This window comes from Fusarium subglutinans, assembly GCF_013396075.1.
Source record: "Fusarium subglutinans strain NRRL 66333 chromosome Unknown NRRL66333_c0000004, whole genome shotgun sequence".
Lineage (NCBI taxonomy): Eukaryota > Fungi > Ascomycota > Sordariomycetes > Hypocreales > Nectriaceae > Fusarium > Fusarium subglutinans.
In genome coordinates, this window is record NW_023502067.1 from 23,405 (window position 1) to 37,468 (window position 14,064).

Genomic DNA, 14,064 nt, shown 5'->3' on the forward strand with positions numbered 1-14,064 from the left:
TTATAGCAGTATGGGTCTGATTAACGGTATGCCGTATTTAATAGTAGTCCTACATTGTATAGTGATCGACATGTAGCTTTATGTCGAAAACAAGCAAAGACATACTCCGTGTAGATATACCAGTTTGCTCCCAAGACTGAACTGAGCCTTGGGGAGGCTCGGTACAACAAGATTCGTCTGTCTTAGGCATTTCAAGAATTTGGAGAAAAAGGCTTCTCTTGGCCTAAGCTAAATCTCTTCGTGAAAAGCTTGCGTCTCGTGTGGTAGTGGCACATATAGCCCTGGTCTTTAAGGATGGATGTGGCACGGCTATCGAAAGATTGGCAGCTTGGCTCAAACATGCCATGGCCTCCGAGTTCTAGAAATGACTCTTTCCCTGGCCTGTCTCATCTGGCATCATCTTGTTCAATAAATGAAAAGATTTCACTCAACGGCTCAATCGAAATCGAACCGATGGAGAGCGTCAAGAACCGATACGATATTTTCTGAATCTTGTGGATACCCTCATCGACCGTCGTCCGACATACTCAGTAGCTTCAACAGGCTTACCAGGTTTACGGTCGAACCACGTCTTATACAGCCAAGCGTCTTCTCGTTTTGCTAACAACGTTTAATAAGGAACGTCAGGGTCCGTTGCAGCCGTCAGGGCTCCTTGTCCGTTTCCATGAGCCATCCCACTTTTCAGTCTCTGATCTAGACCCTATCGATGCAATTAGACCGCAACTAGACAGAGTTGGGGAAAGCCATGCGCCTGCCTCCCAAGACGTTCAGAACGGGGCTCTGTTAGTAAAAAACCGTACAAATCGAAACTAGTTAATAAACGACGCAACTGTGTACGGAAAACGTCCAGCGTCTCCACTACCAGTACGGTCAAAGTGGGTGCAGACTTGTCTCTGCGTCGCATAGCGCGAGGTTCGGCGTAATACCGAACCCTATGAGAGGCCTTTTGTTTTGTCTTGCATCTCTCAAGATTTGGAGAAAAAGCTTATTGCTTCCTCAAATTGGAGAGATTTGCGCTGCTACCAGTGCCACTGTGGTTAAGCGCCTGACGTACCAACGGTTCGGCCATGATTGAAGAAGCCGCAAATGCATCACCAACTCGTGATTGGTGTTCCAACCTGAGTCTGACCGTGATATTCTGTCAGGCAGCCAGGGCATTCAAACAACGCACTTTGTACGGCGGGCAACAAGCGGCCAAGTCCGTGTATGCCAAGGCAGCCAGAAATCGCCGCCAGTCGTAATTCGATGCCAAGAATTTACGGACACAGCCTTCCACCAACTCTGAGATGCAGCCAGGCGATGGAATCAAGCAGTGGAGACTGGCGTAAATCCTAGCCGGTACATTGAGCTATTGAACGTCGTCTGAGACGGTTCATTGGATACGTGTAAGACAAACGCACTGGACTTATTCCGTAAACGATGGCAGCGATCGAGATGAACCTGGTCAACGTAAACCGGGCGCACAAATACTGCGGTGCAGGGCGAGAGCTGTGCGACAAACTTCATAGCATAGTCTCAGCGGGTGAGAAATTGGCGCGAGGCGCGCCAGACGCAGTTCACGGAAAGGCATGTATGTTATATGTCTCGGCCCGTAAAACCAGCCTTTACTGTCAGGCCCGAGTCGTGAGGAACAAGGGTCCAAGCCATCCCACCTCCAGCTCGGTTGAGGGTACGGAACACCCAGGGCAACACGTCCTTCAACTGCACTATGACCTCTTCCCCACGCGACAGGGGCGATATCGTTCAGGATGCTGCAGATTCTATCATCATGATGTTGCAGCGCAGCTACGCATGTTTCCCCTGGATCCAGATAGGATTTTGTATATGGTCTGCCGGTAAAAACATCAAAGAATTGGCTGGGTTCAAACCAGACTGGACATGATATTCGCTGGAGCATAGCCAAGTGCGCTCCCGTCCAGACAAGCTTTCGCAGCCCTTCAAGTCGATGTGCATATCCTTGAGTATCACTTGTCAAAGACTCCTGTGACTGGGTTATTTGCTTCGACAACAAAGAAAGATGGCGAGACAACTGCTTTGAGATACTTGGGGTTACATCTCCATGTCCAGGCGCTCTTAGCTGCGTCGCTCATTCCGTCCCTCAGTCCAAGTTTAATGATCGACACGTGACCGGTTAACCTCTCTCAAGTATCCGATATCAATATGAGACATCCAACGTTGACGTGTGCTACAACCGCCAAGATTGTGGCGTGCGTTGGGGTCAAGCTGATGGTGGGAAGAGAGTTGGTGTGAGAGCGGCGAATCGAGACGTCGTTGCAAGTGGGTTTTTATGTAATGATGGCCCGTGACTCCAGTTTCTTCAAGACCACCCATCGTGACTACTGCCGTATTGAAGTGATGAAGTGAAGTGTCAGAAAGAATTGCCGAGTTTGAGCTGAGGGTCATGAGGGGATGCTAAAACCCCAGATTCCACGCAACTGGGGCTCGTTTCAGGGTAGTTTGCTGATCGTGGATGCACGAGCGACTCCGTCATTGATCTGGGGTCCAATAGGTGTTGATGGCCTCTTCTGTCGATCAAATTCTATGTCTGAACGATTGATGACATGAGGAAAGCAAGGGGATCCCAGTACTAGGTGCCGACCAGGTACCTTAGGTAGTTAAAATACCGTAGCCTGTCCTCGGGGTGCAAGAAGACTTCTGATGTTAAATTGAGGTGCCAAAATTACTTAGTCTAAGATTTACTAAAGCTATACTAAAGCTATACTAAATTTATCTAAGCTGATCTAAAGACTTTTGTCACCTAAGTTAGAGGTCCTAAGTTCTATTACACCCCCTTGCCTGTCTGGCTGTTCTGTCTGTAAGCTACTATGCCTAAGTTACAGTGGTGACCTTCAACCACTCATTCCCTGAAGTTGCTGAAGTATAGCGAAGTCAGTGAAGTAACAGCTGTGGCCCAATTCGGCAGGTGCAATCGGCCTTTATTCAGCCTGACCATGATGACGTCAGAGACGCTACGGACATTATTTCTTCACTTCTAACATTGGGTACTGCTGAAGTAGCACGTGAGCAAGACCACCGTCCCTTTACAACAAGAATTATCCCAAAACCATATCAGGACTTGCGGATTTATGCGAGACAATCATATCTGAACTCTCTCTTCCGAAACTCTACATGTCCTTTCGGTCCGTGTTGACTTGGCTACCAATTTCCACGCATCAACATGTCTCTGCTTGGTCTGGTTGGCCATGAACTAACGGGGAGCTTATCTTCAGGAGAGACTTTATAGGGCACTGGCCACTGTAAGATAGCTCCATCAATCCACTACAGTGGAGGTCACCCACTGAGGCGAGTTGTTGGAGAAGCTCCACACTGCTTTTTCAGTGGATGCTACCCCTCTGGCGGAATTGGCTCCAGCCAGAGCCTCCAGATCCTCGACCTCCGTGGAGTCTCCGAACAGGTTCAAGACATTTGATATGATTAAAAAACCGGGCGATTCTCGGATTGCCCAGGAAAAGACCCCTCTCCAAGAGCAACACTAAAGCTGCCAAGTAGGCACAGGCACCAGCAATTACAGAGGACGGCTTACTTGTGGTGATCAGCATATCCCAAGTCCTAGGGTCCAACGTCAATCGGCAAAAGAGCACCGCACCCTTATCAGCAGTGGTCCACAGTCGGGGAAGCATCCTGACAAGGACCTGGTACATGCGAGTGGAGAGAGATATCTCTGATGGGGAAGATCCCACCCCCTCTCCTCTCCATGCCTGGGGGTGGAGATGCGCCAAGTACCACGGCCTTAAGCAGTACATACAAGCCATGGAAATATCCAAAGACGCAAAATGACCCGACAAGCTCTTCTCGAGCCGAGTCAAGTCTAACCGCACAAAGTTTGGGCCGTCAGACCAGGCTCTGACCAACATCGTCATGAAATATATCGCCCTTTGCCCTGGATTGCATGTTCTCAAGTGGAACTGTACTAGGATGAACCAAGGAGCACGTCCAGTAGGATAACTATGTACGAATGAAGGGAGGGCAGTGCTTCTATGCCATGGTAACACCAAGTGGAGAGAGCTGAAACGTCGTCGAATGAGTTGTCTCTGCGGAAAGATGAGAGACTGGAAGAGAGAGAGAGAGAGATGTACGGAGCGCCAGAGCCCCGTGGCTCGCTAAATGGGCAAAAGACGTGTAGATGAACCATTCCTTTGGGTCCTACAAACGCACGCACGTACATACATACATAATGGCCAGCAGAGGGGACACCGAATACGACACATCGCGCAGCCTGATCCATACATACCATGTCGAGTCTGTGGCCGCAACGAAAATCAGTATTATGTGTGCATGCAAAACTGCGCAGTACAAACAAATTCAGCACAGTTTCTCTAAGGTAAAAGCAACAAAAATCGAAACTACACTCTGGCATTGAGCCGGGATTGGTTGGTTGACTCGACCGGGCGTACATAAAGTAGGAATAACCCTTGTCATCAAGTTTTGTTAGTTACATCCAACCGAGGTACTTAATATGCCTCATCCAGGGGTGCAAATACTTGGAACTGAGGTAGCCAGAAGCAGTTGGCCTCGAGAAATGGGCTTGGCTTTGTTTCTCCACTCCTCCTTCAGCTAATCCTGGTTCGGACTGGCCGCCATCATCCCGCTGCAGTGCAGTCAATACTGTACATGTTGGTTTGCTTGGCCTTGCTTGGCCTCCAACAGTTCGACTCGACTCGAGTTCAGCGGAAAGCCCCAGGATTTACCTGCATTGAACGCAGTAAGAAGAGGACAAGGGCTGATGGGTTGGGGTCAACCGAAGCTCCCCCCCCCATGTCAGATTTTACTTATTAACGTCAACGTCCGCTCCTCCAAGATACAACTCTTCTCCCCTCTCACCTTGTGTTTTTACACTTTCAACGCTTTTCTATACCTGTGTTTCACACGGTATATTCATTTCATCTTTGTCTGCTTGCTTCATTGCTTCGCAGACTCTTGCTCGATTGAGCTTTCCTTCCTTCGACCTTGTTCGCAAGAATATATCGATAGACCGAAACCAACCAACCAAGCAAGCCTGCAAAGGTGACATCTCTCAAGATGGCGTCCGACGAGGAGAAGAACTCCAACAACTACATCGGCAATGCTAGCTCTACCGACAAGTACCTGGCCGACAACGGCGACGTTGCGGCCGGCCACACTATGGACAACGCTGATGGTCTGCATCGTCTCCTCAACAACAGACAGATCCAGCTCGTTGCCATTGGTGGCTCCATTGGTACTGCTCTCTTCGTGAGTATCGGCGGTGGTCTCGCTCAGGGCGGTCCCCTCGGCTTGTTCCTCGCCTATACAATCTACTCTGGTATCCTCGCATGTGTGAACAACGGTGTCGCCGAGATGAGCACATACATGCCCGTTTCTGGTGGCTTTATCCGTCTCGCCGGTCATTGGGGCGATGATGCTCTTGGTTTTATGGCTGGCTGGAACTTCTTCCTCTACGAAGGTCTTCTGATTCCCTTCGAAATCACCGCCATCAACCTTGTCCTCTCATACTGGAGCGATGAAATCACGAACCCTGGCCCTACAGCTGGCATCTGTATTGGTGTCATCATATTATACGCGTGAGTACAAGGTCCTTAAGATGATTGTGTTTTTCCTCCACTGTTTCGCATGTTGATGCCATACTTGTCTGCTTGATTCCTTTGGCTTAGCTGGGCGCGAACATGAAAAATATTTACTTGTCTCTGCCCCCTGATCAAAGTTCACATGCTAACGGCGTTTGCGTATTTTAGTCTTTTGAACATCTTGGCTGTCAAGGCCTACGGTGAAGCCGAATTTTGGCTTTCGGGCGGCAAGGTTATCCTGATTCTTATGCTCTTCAGTTTCACTTTCGTCACAATGGTTGGCGGCAACCCTCAAGGTGACGCCTATGGATTCCGCTACTGGAATAACCCAGGTGCTTTCTCAGATGTCAATGGTAACACTCCTCTTGGTCGGTTCGAAGGCTTCCTCGGTGCCCTTTGGAGCGCCAGCTTTACTGTTGTCGGTCCCGAATACATCTCGATGGTCGCTGCCGAGGCCAAGCGACCCAGTGTCTACATCAAGGCTGCCTTCAAGACGGTTTACTACCGATTCTGCTTCTTCTTTATTATGGGCTCCCTCGCTGTTGGTATCGTTGTCCCCTACAACTATCCTCAGCTCGTCAAGATCTTCGTTACTGGCGAGGAGGGAAGTGGCACCGCTGCTGCTTCGCCCTATGTCATGGCTATGGACATCCTGAAGGTCGACGTGCTTCCTCACATTGTCAACGCGCTCCTCCTTACATCCATCTTCTCGGCCGGCAACACCTATACCTACTGTGCCACTCGATCGCTGTATGGTCTTGCTCTTGAGGGTCGCGCTCCCCGATTCCTGCGAAAGACAACCGCTTCGGGTGTTCCCATCTGGTGCTTCTGCGTCGTCATGCTATTCCCCATGCTCTCGTTCCTCCAGTGCAGCAGTGGCTCAGCTGAGGTTCTCAACTGGCTCATTGCCCTGATGACAGCCGGTGGTCTTATCAACTACCTTGTCATGGGAGTCACCTTTCTCAACTACTACCGCGCCTGCAAAGCTCAGGGAGTTGACCGAAGCAAGATGCCGTACTACGGCCGCTTCCAGCCCTGGTGCGCCATCATTGGTCTGGTCTTCCAGTTCCTTGTCGTCATGTGCTACGGCTACAAGTCATTCAAGCCCTGGGATGTTGAGAGCTTCTTCAAGAACTATACCATGCAAATCGTCGCCCCTTGTCTTTTCATCTTCTGGAAGCTCTACAAGAAGACTCGCTGGCTCCGTCCTCACGAGGTTGACCTTACCTGGGAGCGCCCTATCATTGACGCTTACGAGAACTCCATCACAACGCCCCCTACTGGCTTCTGGCAGGAGATGGGAATGCTCGTTGGCCTCAAGGGCAAGGTGTACTCGGATGAGTAGAGGATTTTACTGTTTACTTTACGCGAAATGAATAAGAGACGACTGCTGGTGCAATCTACGAGTTCATAGAACATGAGATTTTTCTGTACATATTATGTAGTTTGCTGAAAATATACCCAAGGCATAGCTATGTTTTCTTCTGGATTCATTCATTGTCCCAGTCTCTTGCCAGAGTGACTCAAAAACATGAAGAATCCCAGCCTACGACGAGACTTGTCGTTGAGAGCGCCATCCCCATCTTGGTAAGTTTAGCTACGGAAAATAGGAGCCAGTAACTATATTTGCTCCGAATCCCGAGAGCAGGTCTAGCCTAGAGTTACCTTACTCCAAAATCCATTGCTATCGGTGCTAGATCTATGTGGTCGAGCAGTACTCCGTATATTGATAGGGCGTACTAGCCTGAGTATCTCGCCTATCTCTAGTCTACGACAGAGTTTCTGAATGATGTTGTCTCAACACTGGTGACGTAGAGTCCAAAGAGTTTAATAATGGCGCGCTGCTGTGATATGTTCGATCTCGCGCATCAAGGTTGGCAGTCTCTACAGGGAACGGCCAATGGATCTCAGCTGCCGATCACGAGATCGGCAATACAAAGCATCTCAAATGCGTCTCCCCTGCCTGCTCATTGAGAGTTTCGTAAACTTGCTAGGTCTTGTTAAGGAATCATTAGCTCGTGGCTCAGAAGGCGGGGGAGCCGCCCATGTAGATCGCGCAGGAGGCCGATGCACAAAGGGGGCAAAGGTGACAGGGAATGGGGGAGAGGGAGGGGGAGTGGGAGTGAGGTTTGGCCAAAATCGGAGAGTTTCTAGAAGGGGGCGTGAGAGAAGCCCAGGACAGGTTGAAGTACTCAGTACTGGATGTAAGGTAGTTTGGTATGGGTGTTGATAAGCAGGGATGGGCATGATAAGGTTTTTGGGGTTGATAAGTTAAGCAGCTGTCAGTGGCATAGATTCTTGAGTAGCGGACCAGGCACGGAGTATGAAACCGTGAAACCGTCTTTCTATTATGGTGTTCGAAATAATGTAGACGGAGTTGGATATCTGTTTTGGTGTTTGGTAGGGTCATTACGCTCTTGGCATGTAGGGATCGGTTTCTTTAAGTTATCCCCATTTGTTTGCGGAAACACCGTCTGCAAGTATAGGACCAGGGTCGAATACATTCACACTCGAGCCTTTGACTGTTGGGGTATCAAGTTGAAGTAGCTGAACGTTAGTTGGAGATGGACGGGCCGGGAGGCACGGCAGTAGTGGGTCTTTCGGCGCCGGGGGTTCGGGATGGCTTTGACCGGGAGCTGAAAGTTTAATCGTATGTTTAGAAATGGCCAAGAAGAGCAGGAGATAATGGTTGTACTCATACGATGCTATGTACCTCCAAGGGAGTGACCTCATATGCAAATGCTGATGCTAATGCTAATGGAGTGGAGGAGTCTTTGACGTTGGGACCACATGGTGAACCTGGAGTTTGGCATGGAGGACGAAATGCATGATGCTAAGAGACTGGGCGTAGAGAAGTCTGAAGACGGAGTATTGGCCACAAGGGTAGCGATATAGCCTGTGCTTTGATCATACACTTGAAGGGGTACGGTGAGGTTTAAGACACAAGGAATACGTTCTAGTACTAAGCTTGTCGAGCTTTTGTCTCTATGGTCCACAGTACTACTGCCCAGTAACTACGCCTTGTGTCTATCTGATTCCTGTAATGTATACCAGGTATCGAATTGCGTTTAACTTACATACACTGAGCACAGAGTACGGTTCGGACAATCACACGTGATAGCGCGTTATGGCGCATTGCTGCTGTTTCTTGAAAATAGGTACTAATGTAATATGATAACTACGAGAAAATACTCCTGGTTCAGCAAAGACATATTAGGGTCAAGAGAAGCTATCTTTGAACCCAAACCACGCTCCATACTGAACCAAGGCCTCTGAGGTCCGTGGTCGAGTGCTTCGTACTATCAAGATATGACAGACCGGTGTACAGCATCACTAGCACCAACTGCTAGGTAAGCTAATCGGATTTACTGCAGTCTCCTATATCAAGCAGATTCGGTGAGATGGCCGAGTTGGTTATGGCGCCAGGTTAAGGTTAACCTTAACACCAATTTCCTGGTCCTGGTGGAGCAATCCTCAATCCTCCTGGGTTCGAGTCCCAGTCTCATCAGATATTTCTTTTTGAATTTCTGATTAGCTTCTGCAAATGTGCTTATTTTTGTTCATCTTACTTCACTACCTGGGAGGAATTGCCTACCCTGTCGTAACGACAATTGCTGATTTTCCTCCAGAGGAATAGATTGCCAACACAGCGCACCATTTTATATACATACAACTCAGTGCGTGGAATGCTTTTCGAGATGGATAATGGTGTTTATATTAATGCCAACTTGTAATATACACACTCATCGACATGTTTGAATTGTGTCTACCTTGCATAACATTCAACCAAGACCAGGCACAAGTTTCGTCACTCATCACAGTTCGCAACAGCATTCACATTTGGTCAAAACAAAACACAGATTGATCGTAATCAAGTCTATTTGGCTCTAACTAGTTGCCAATCACCAACCCACCAAGTCGAGGGCTCAACACAGTTGGGATCCTCCAATCCCCCGTGTCATTTCCTCGTTCCTCCATGGCGGTAGTCTAACAAAGCTTTCCATCTATCGGGAAGCCAAAAAGTGCAGTCATCCATTACCAAAGACGCACCCGTAACTTTTTTTGATCAACGCATGACAAAGGAAAATGGTATGTAGTCATCAAGAGAAGTCGTCACAAGACATGGTAGAGTAAAGGCGTCGCGGGATATATGCGTTTACAGATCATCCTCGTCACTGAACACCTCCTCACCACGCTTTCGGCGGGCCATACGCTCCTTCTTCTTCTTTCGTGCCTCAGAAGAGCTCAGCTTGACCTTCTTCTTGGTGGTGACAATCTTGTTACCCATGGCATCGAACTTATCCTCCTCATCACCATCGTCAGCCTTGAGACGAGGACCAGAACCCTGGCCCTGGACCCAGTTGTGACCGGAAGGTGTCATCTTGCCGTCCATGACAGCCCAGACTTCCTCAGTCAAGTCCTTGGTGAACTCGGCAGAGTGAGTAATGATGATGACACCACCCTCAAACTTCTTCAGGGCCTTGGACAGGGCACCGAGAGAGTCACGATCGAGATAGTTGGTAGGCTCGTCAAGAACGATAAGATGAGGTCGCTGCCAAGAGCAAGCGGCAAGGACAGTCTTGACACGCTGACCACCAGACAGACCACGCATGCGAGAGTGAGAAACAAGTTCAGCATCGAGACCGAAGTTGGCGCAGTGAGACTCAATTTCCTTTCGGACCAGAGGTCGGAACTGACCAGAGGCAAGAGCCTCCTTCATATCAACATCAGCAACCATCTTCTGGTGAGAAGCCAGAAGCTCGTTTCGGGGCAACCAGGCGTTGTCAGCAGACATCATGGGAGTCCATCGCTCGTTCTTCATGCCAACGTTCTCGCCAAGAGCGAACGAACACTCGTACTCGTAAGAGTTCTTGAACTTTCTTCGGCTGTTGATGCCGATGACACGACGCTGAGAGCCCTCAATGCGGAAGATCTTGTCCATGGCCTTCTCATCGGCCTCGGTGATGACCTTGTTGGCACGGTCCATGGTCTCACGATCCTCACCAGTTTGGAATCGCCATTGGATGTACTCGGAAGGAGTCTTGTCGAGATGGTTATCGATGTGAGCGAAAGCATGCTGCTTAATGTAGGCGATACGGATGTTCTCGTGCTGGTAGATCTCACCCTGAGTGGGGATGAGCTCACCAGTGAGCACGTTGATCAGAGTAGACTTGCCAGCACCGTTGGGACCGATGACGGCAATACGGGAGCCCAGAGAGCACTGGAAGGAGATGTCCTGGATTTGAGGCTTGGAGGTACCAGGGTACTGGAAGGACATGTTGGTGGCACGGAGAATGGCCTTGGCCTTGGTCTTGACACCCTCGAGGAAACCAGGCTCAGGGAAAGTGAACTCCATCTCGGATTCACCAAGCTCATAGTAAGACTTGGCAGAGGGGTTGCGGGCGACGAAGGCAGCCAGGTTACCCTTGTAGCGCTTGAGCTTGAAGCGCTCGTAGTGGACAATGTGCTGGCAGACGTTGTCGAGGAAACCAGAGTCGTGAGACACGATGATGGAAGTGCAAGGAGAGTTGATGAGGTACTCCTCGAGCCACTTAACGTTCTTCACATCCAAATGGTTGGTAGGCTCGTCAAGAAGCAGAATATCGGGAGCCTCGAAGACGGCACGGCACAGAGCGAGCTTCATCTTCCAACCACCAGAAAGGGCGCTGATCTCACCCTTGACCATCTGCTCAGTGAAGCCAAACTCGTTGAGCTGCTTCTCGACATCAGCCTGGGTGGTGGTGACACCAGCCTCATCGAGCTTCTTCATGGTCCAGTCAATGGTGGTCATCTCAGTATCAGCGGAGTCAAGGTCGTGCTCGACGAAGACAGTCTTGACCTCGCTCTGCTTAGGGAAACCCTCAACCTGCTCGTTGTTGATGGCGCGCATGAGAGTGGACTTTCCGGAACCGTTGGGACCGCAAAGACCATAACGCTGACCACGCTTGAGACGGAGATGGGTCTGGTTGAGAAGAATCTTGGCACCGTAGGCAAGAGAGAAGGTACAGTTGCAAAGATCCTCACCCTCCTCCTCATCCTCCTCGGCCTCAGCCTCGGCGACGGCACCGGGGAGAGCAGTCTTGCGGAGGGTCTCAACGAGAGACTCAGAGTTGTCAATGCCAGCAATGACAGAAACGTAGGCCTTGAGGTTGTCGACCCAGATCATGGACTCGGTCTCCTTCTCGTCAACAAGCTGACCAGCGATAGCAGCGATGTACTCAGCAACGGGACCCATCTTCTCAACGTAGTTGGCGAACTTGGGGGAGAGAGCGGCCTTGACCTTGGGGAGGATGACATTGATGGCACCATCGTGGCGAGCCTCGGGGATGACACCGTCCTTGATGTTACCGACACGGGTGAGGGTGTCAAGAGCCTGCTTGGTCTTGTCACGAGCCTCGGGGTCAGCCAAGTTCTCGTAGTTCTTCTGGAGACCTGGCATCATCTTGGGCAAGAAAGGAGCAACGATGTTGGGGTCGTCGACAAGCTTGCACATGTTGTCAACAATGACAGCGGACTTTCGCTTGATAGCGGTATCACGCTCAGCCAGACCACGATCCAAAAGGGGAACCATGAGGGCAAGAGTAGGCTCCTGGACCTCAGTGACGAAAGTGGTGGCACCGAGCAAGTGAACGGTCTCGGGGACGTTCTCAGGCTTGGCGATACACTTGATAAGCTCGGGAATGAAGCGCTCAATATCCTTGTTGACAATCAGCTGGCAAAGCTGCTCCATGGTCTTGTAGGCACGCTCCTTGACCTCCTTCTTGGTGTCCCACATGGACTCGGAGATGACGGGAATGAGCTCAGGGACACGGTAGGCGAGCTGGGCAGGAGAGCTCTTGACAAGAGCCTCGACGAAGTCGAGAGCAGCCATCTTCTCGGGCCACTTCTGGGCGGTTCGGATAGACTCCATGACGTAAGGAAGAGCAGCCTTGACAGCGTTGGCGTTGATGCCGCCAGCGATGGCGAGAACGGCGCTCTGGGCAGCATTCTTGACAGCGGTAATCTTGTCGCCGACGGCGGCAAGAACACTGGGGAGGAGGACGACGAGGTAGGGCTCGACGGAAGCGGAGACCTCGGCGTGAGAAGCAATGGCCTCAATGGCGACGCAAGCCTTCTCACGGGCGCCGGCATCCTTCTTGTTGGCGAGCTGCTTCTTCAGGCCCTCGATGACACTGTAGACAAAAATGGTTAGCACATGAAAGATCGACCAAGAATTTTTTTGTGGATGCTGTTCGCTGGAGGGGTTAACCAAAAAATGGGCCTAGCGCAGAATCGCCCTTGGCCCAAATCTGGCGGGGTAGGATTGGGCGCCCAATCGGTGGAGGGGCAAACGAGAGGAAGAAAAAGTTCTGCCACTCGTTTTGTCCGACGCAAGATACCGTCCACTCAAGCCGCCTCCCAGTTCCTCGTCTCACATGCATGGGACACATCAGCTCGAATGCTGACCGTACCAAAAATGAGGCGAAAACCGAGGGCAGCAGGAATGTCAAGTGTCTAGTGTAGACTAAACACTAGCCTTGAGGCGCCCAATAATATCCCATGGGAAAAGCCGAATCATGGCATCGCAAAAAAGGCTAATACTCACTTATCAGGGACGACCTGGTCGCCGATGCGGCCGTTGATGAAAGAGGCCAACTCGTTGGAGGACTCCTTGATATCAGCGGACTCCTTGGACACGGTGAGCTTCTGGAAAAGCTCGTCCAGGACCTTGATCGACTGCTGGTTCTCGGTAGGCATGATGTCGATGTGGAGGGGGTTTTTCTTTTTTTGATGGGGTATAAGAAAAGAGGTCGTCGAGGTTACAGAGATCGATGGAGGAGTCGACTCTGAATTATTCGGCGATGATAGGAAATTCCTCTTAAATGAGGGAGCGGTGTTCGTTCAATGGAGGTAAGTCCGGAGAACAAACTAGAACGCGAGTAAAGAAAGTAAGAGAGGTTCGTCTGGAGGAGGACGACCGGAGATCGATGGAGGAGGAAGAAAGAGAATGGGAGTGAGAGGATGGAGGGAGGGAGATGGAGTGTTAAAAAGAAGAGAGGGGCCAATTTTTTATGCGCTCACAAATTTTTTCCAACATAGTTTGCCTCTGGGCACCAAAATTTTCAGAAAAACCACTGGGTTACCCCTCCTGCCCCTCCATTTTTCTAACTCGTCTGCGGCGGCGACTCAGCTTATCGGTTTTATCAGCGTGGGGGCTAAGCCTGATACGGTAAGTGGATGAGGGCGGTGTAGAGTTTTTGTCTCGAAAAAAGCGCTGGGAGGCATCTCCGACGCTACCTCTAGTGGGTTCTCTACTGCATTCTACCTACTACCCAGTATGAACGGAGGAGGCAAATGTGTCAAGATGCACGAGATCCAGTTTATGTATTATCTTGATGCGATGGCCATAGCTATTGCCTACAGTGACATATTCAGAAAGCTCGAACCTTGACGTCTTTTTCTGGTATCGAGGTCATATCGTAATATTTGGGCTTATTTCTGGTTCCAGTACGTGGCGGAT

The 14,064-nt window shown here is 50.2% G+C and overlaps 2 protein-coding genes across 2 annotated transcripts; one reads left to right on the plus strand and one right to left on the minus strand.

The window, feature by feature from the left end:
• Positions 1-5,040: 5,040 nt before the first annotated feature.
• FSUBG_839 (carnitine transporter) lies at positions 5,041-6,909 on the plus strand (the record flags this gene model as incomplete). The annotated part of the gene is made up of 2 exons (XM_036686793.1): positions 5,041-5,561; positions 5,733-6,909. 2 exons carry the CDS (start codon positions 5,041-5,043, stop codon positions 6,907-6,909), a joined length of 1,698 nt encoding a protein of 565 aa, XP_036543425.1.
• Positions 6,910-9,720: 2,811 nt separating this feature from the next.
• On the minus strand, positions 9,721-13,301 carry FSUBG_840 (elongation factor 3; the record flags this gene model as incomplete). The annotated part of the gene is made up of 2 exons (XM_036686805.1): positions 9,721-12,736; positions 13,150-13,301. The coding sequence occupies 2 exons, from the start codon at positions 13,299-13,301 to the stop codon at positions 9,721-9,723; spliced, it is 3,168 nt and encodes a 1,055-aa protein (XP_036543426.1).
• Positions 13,302-14,064: the final 763 nt, after the last annotated feature.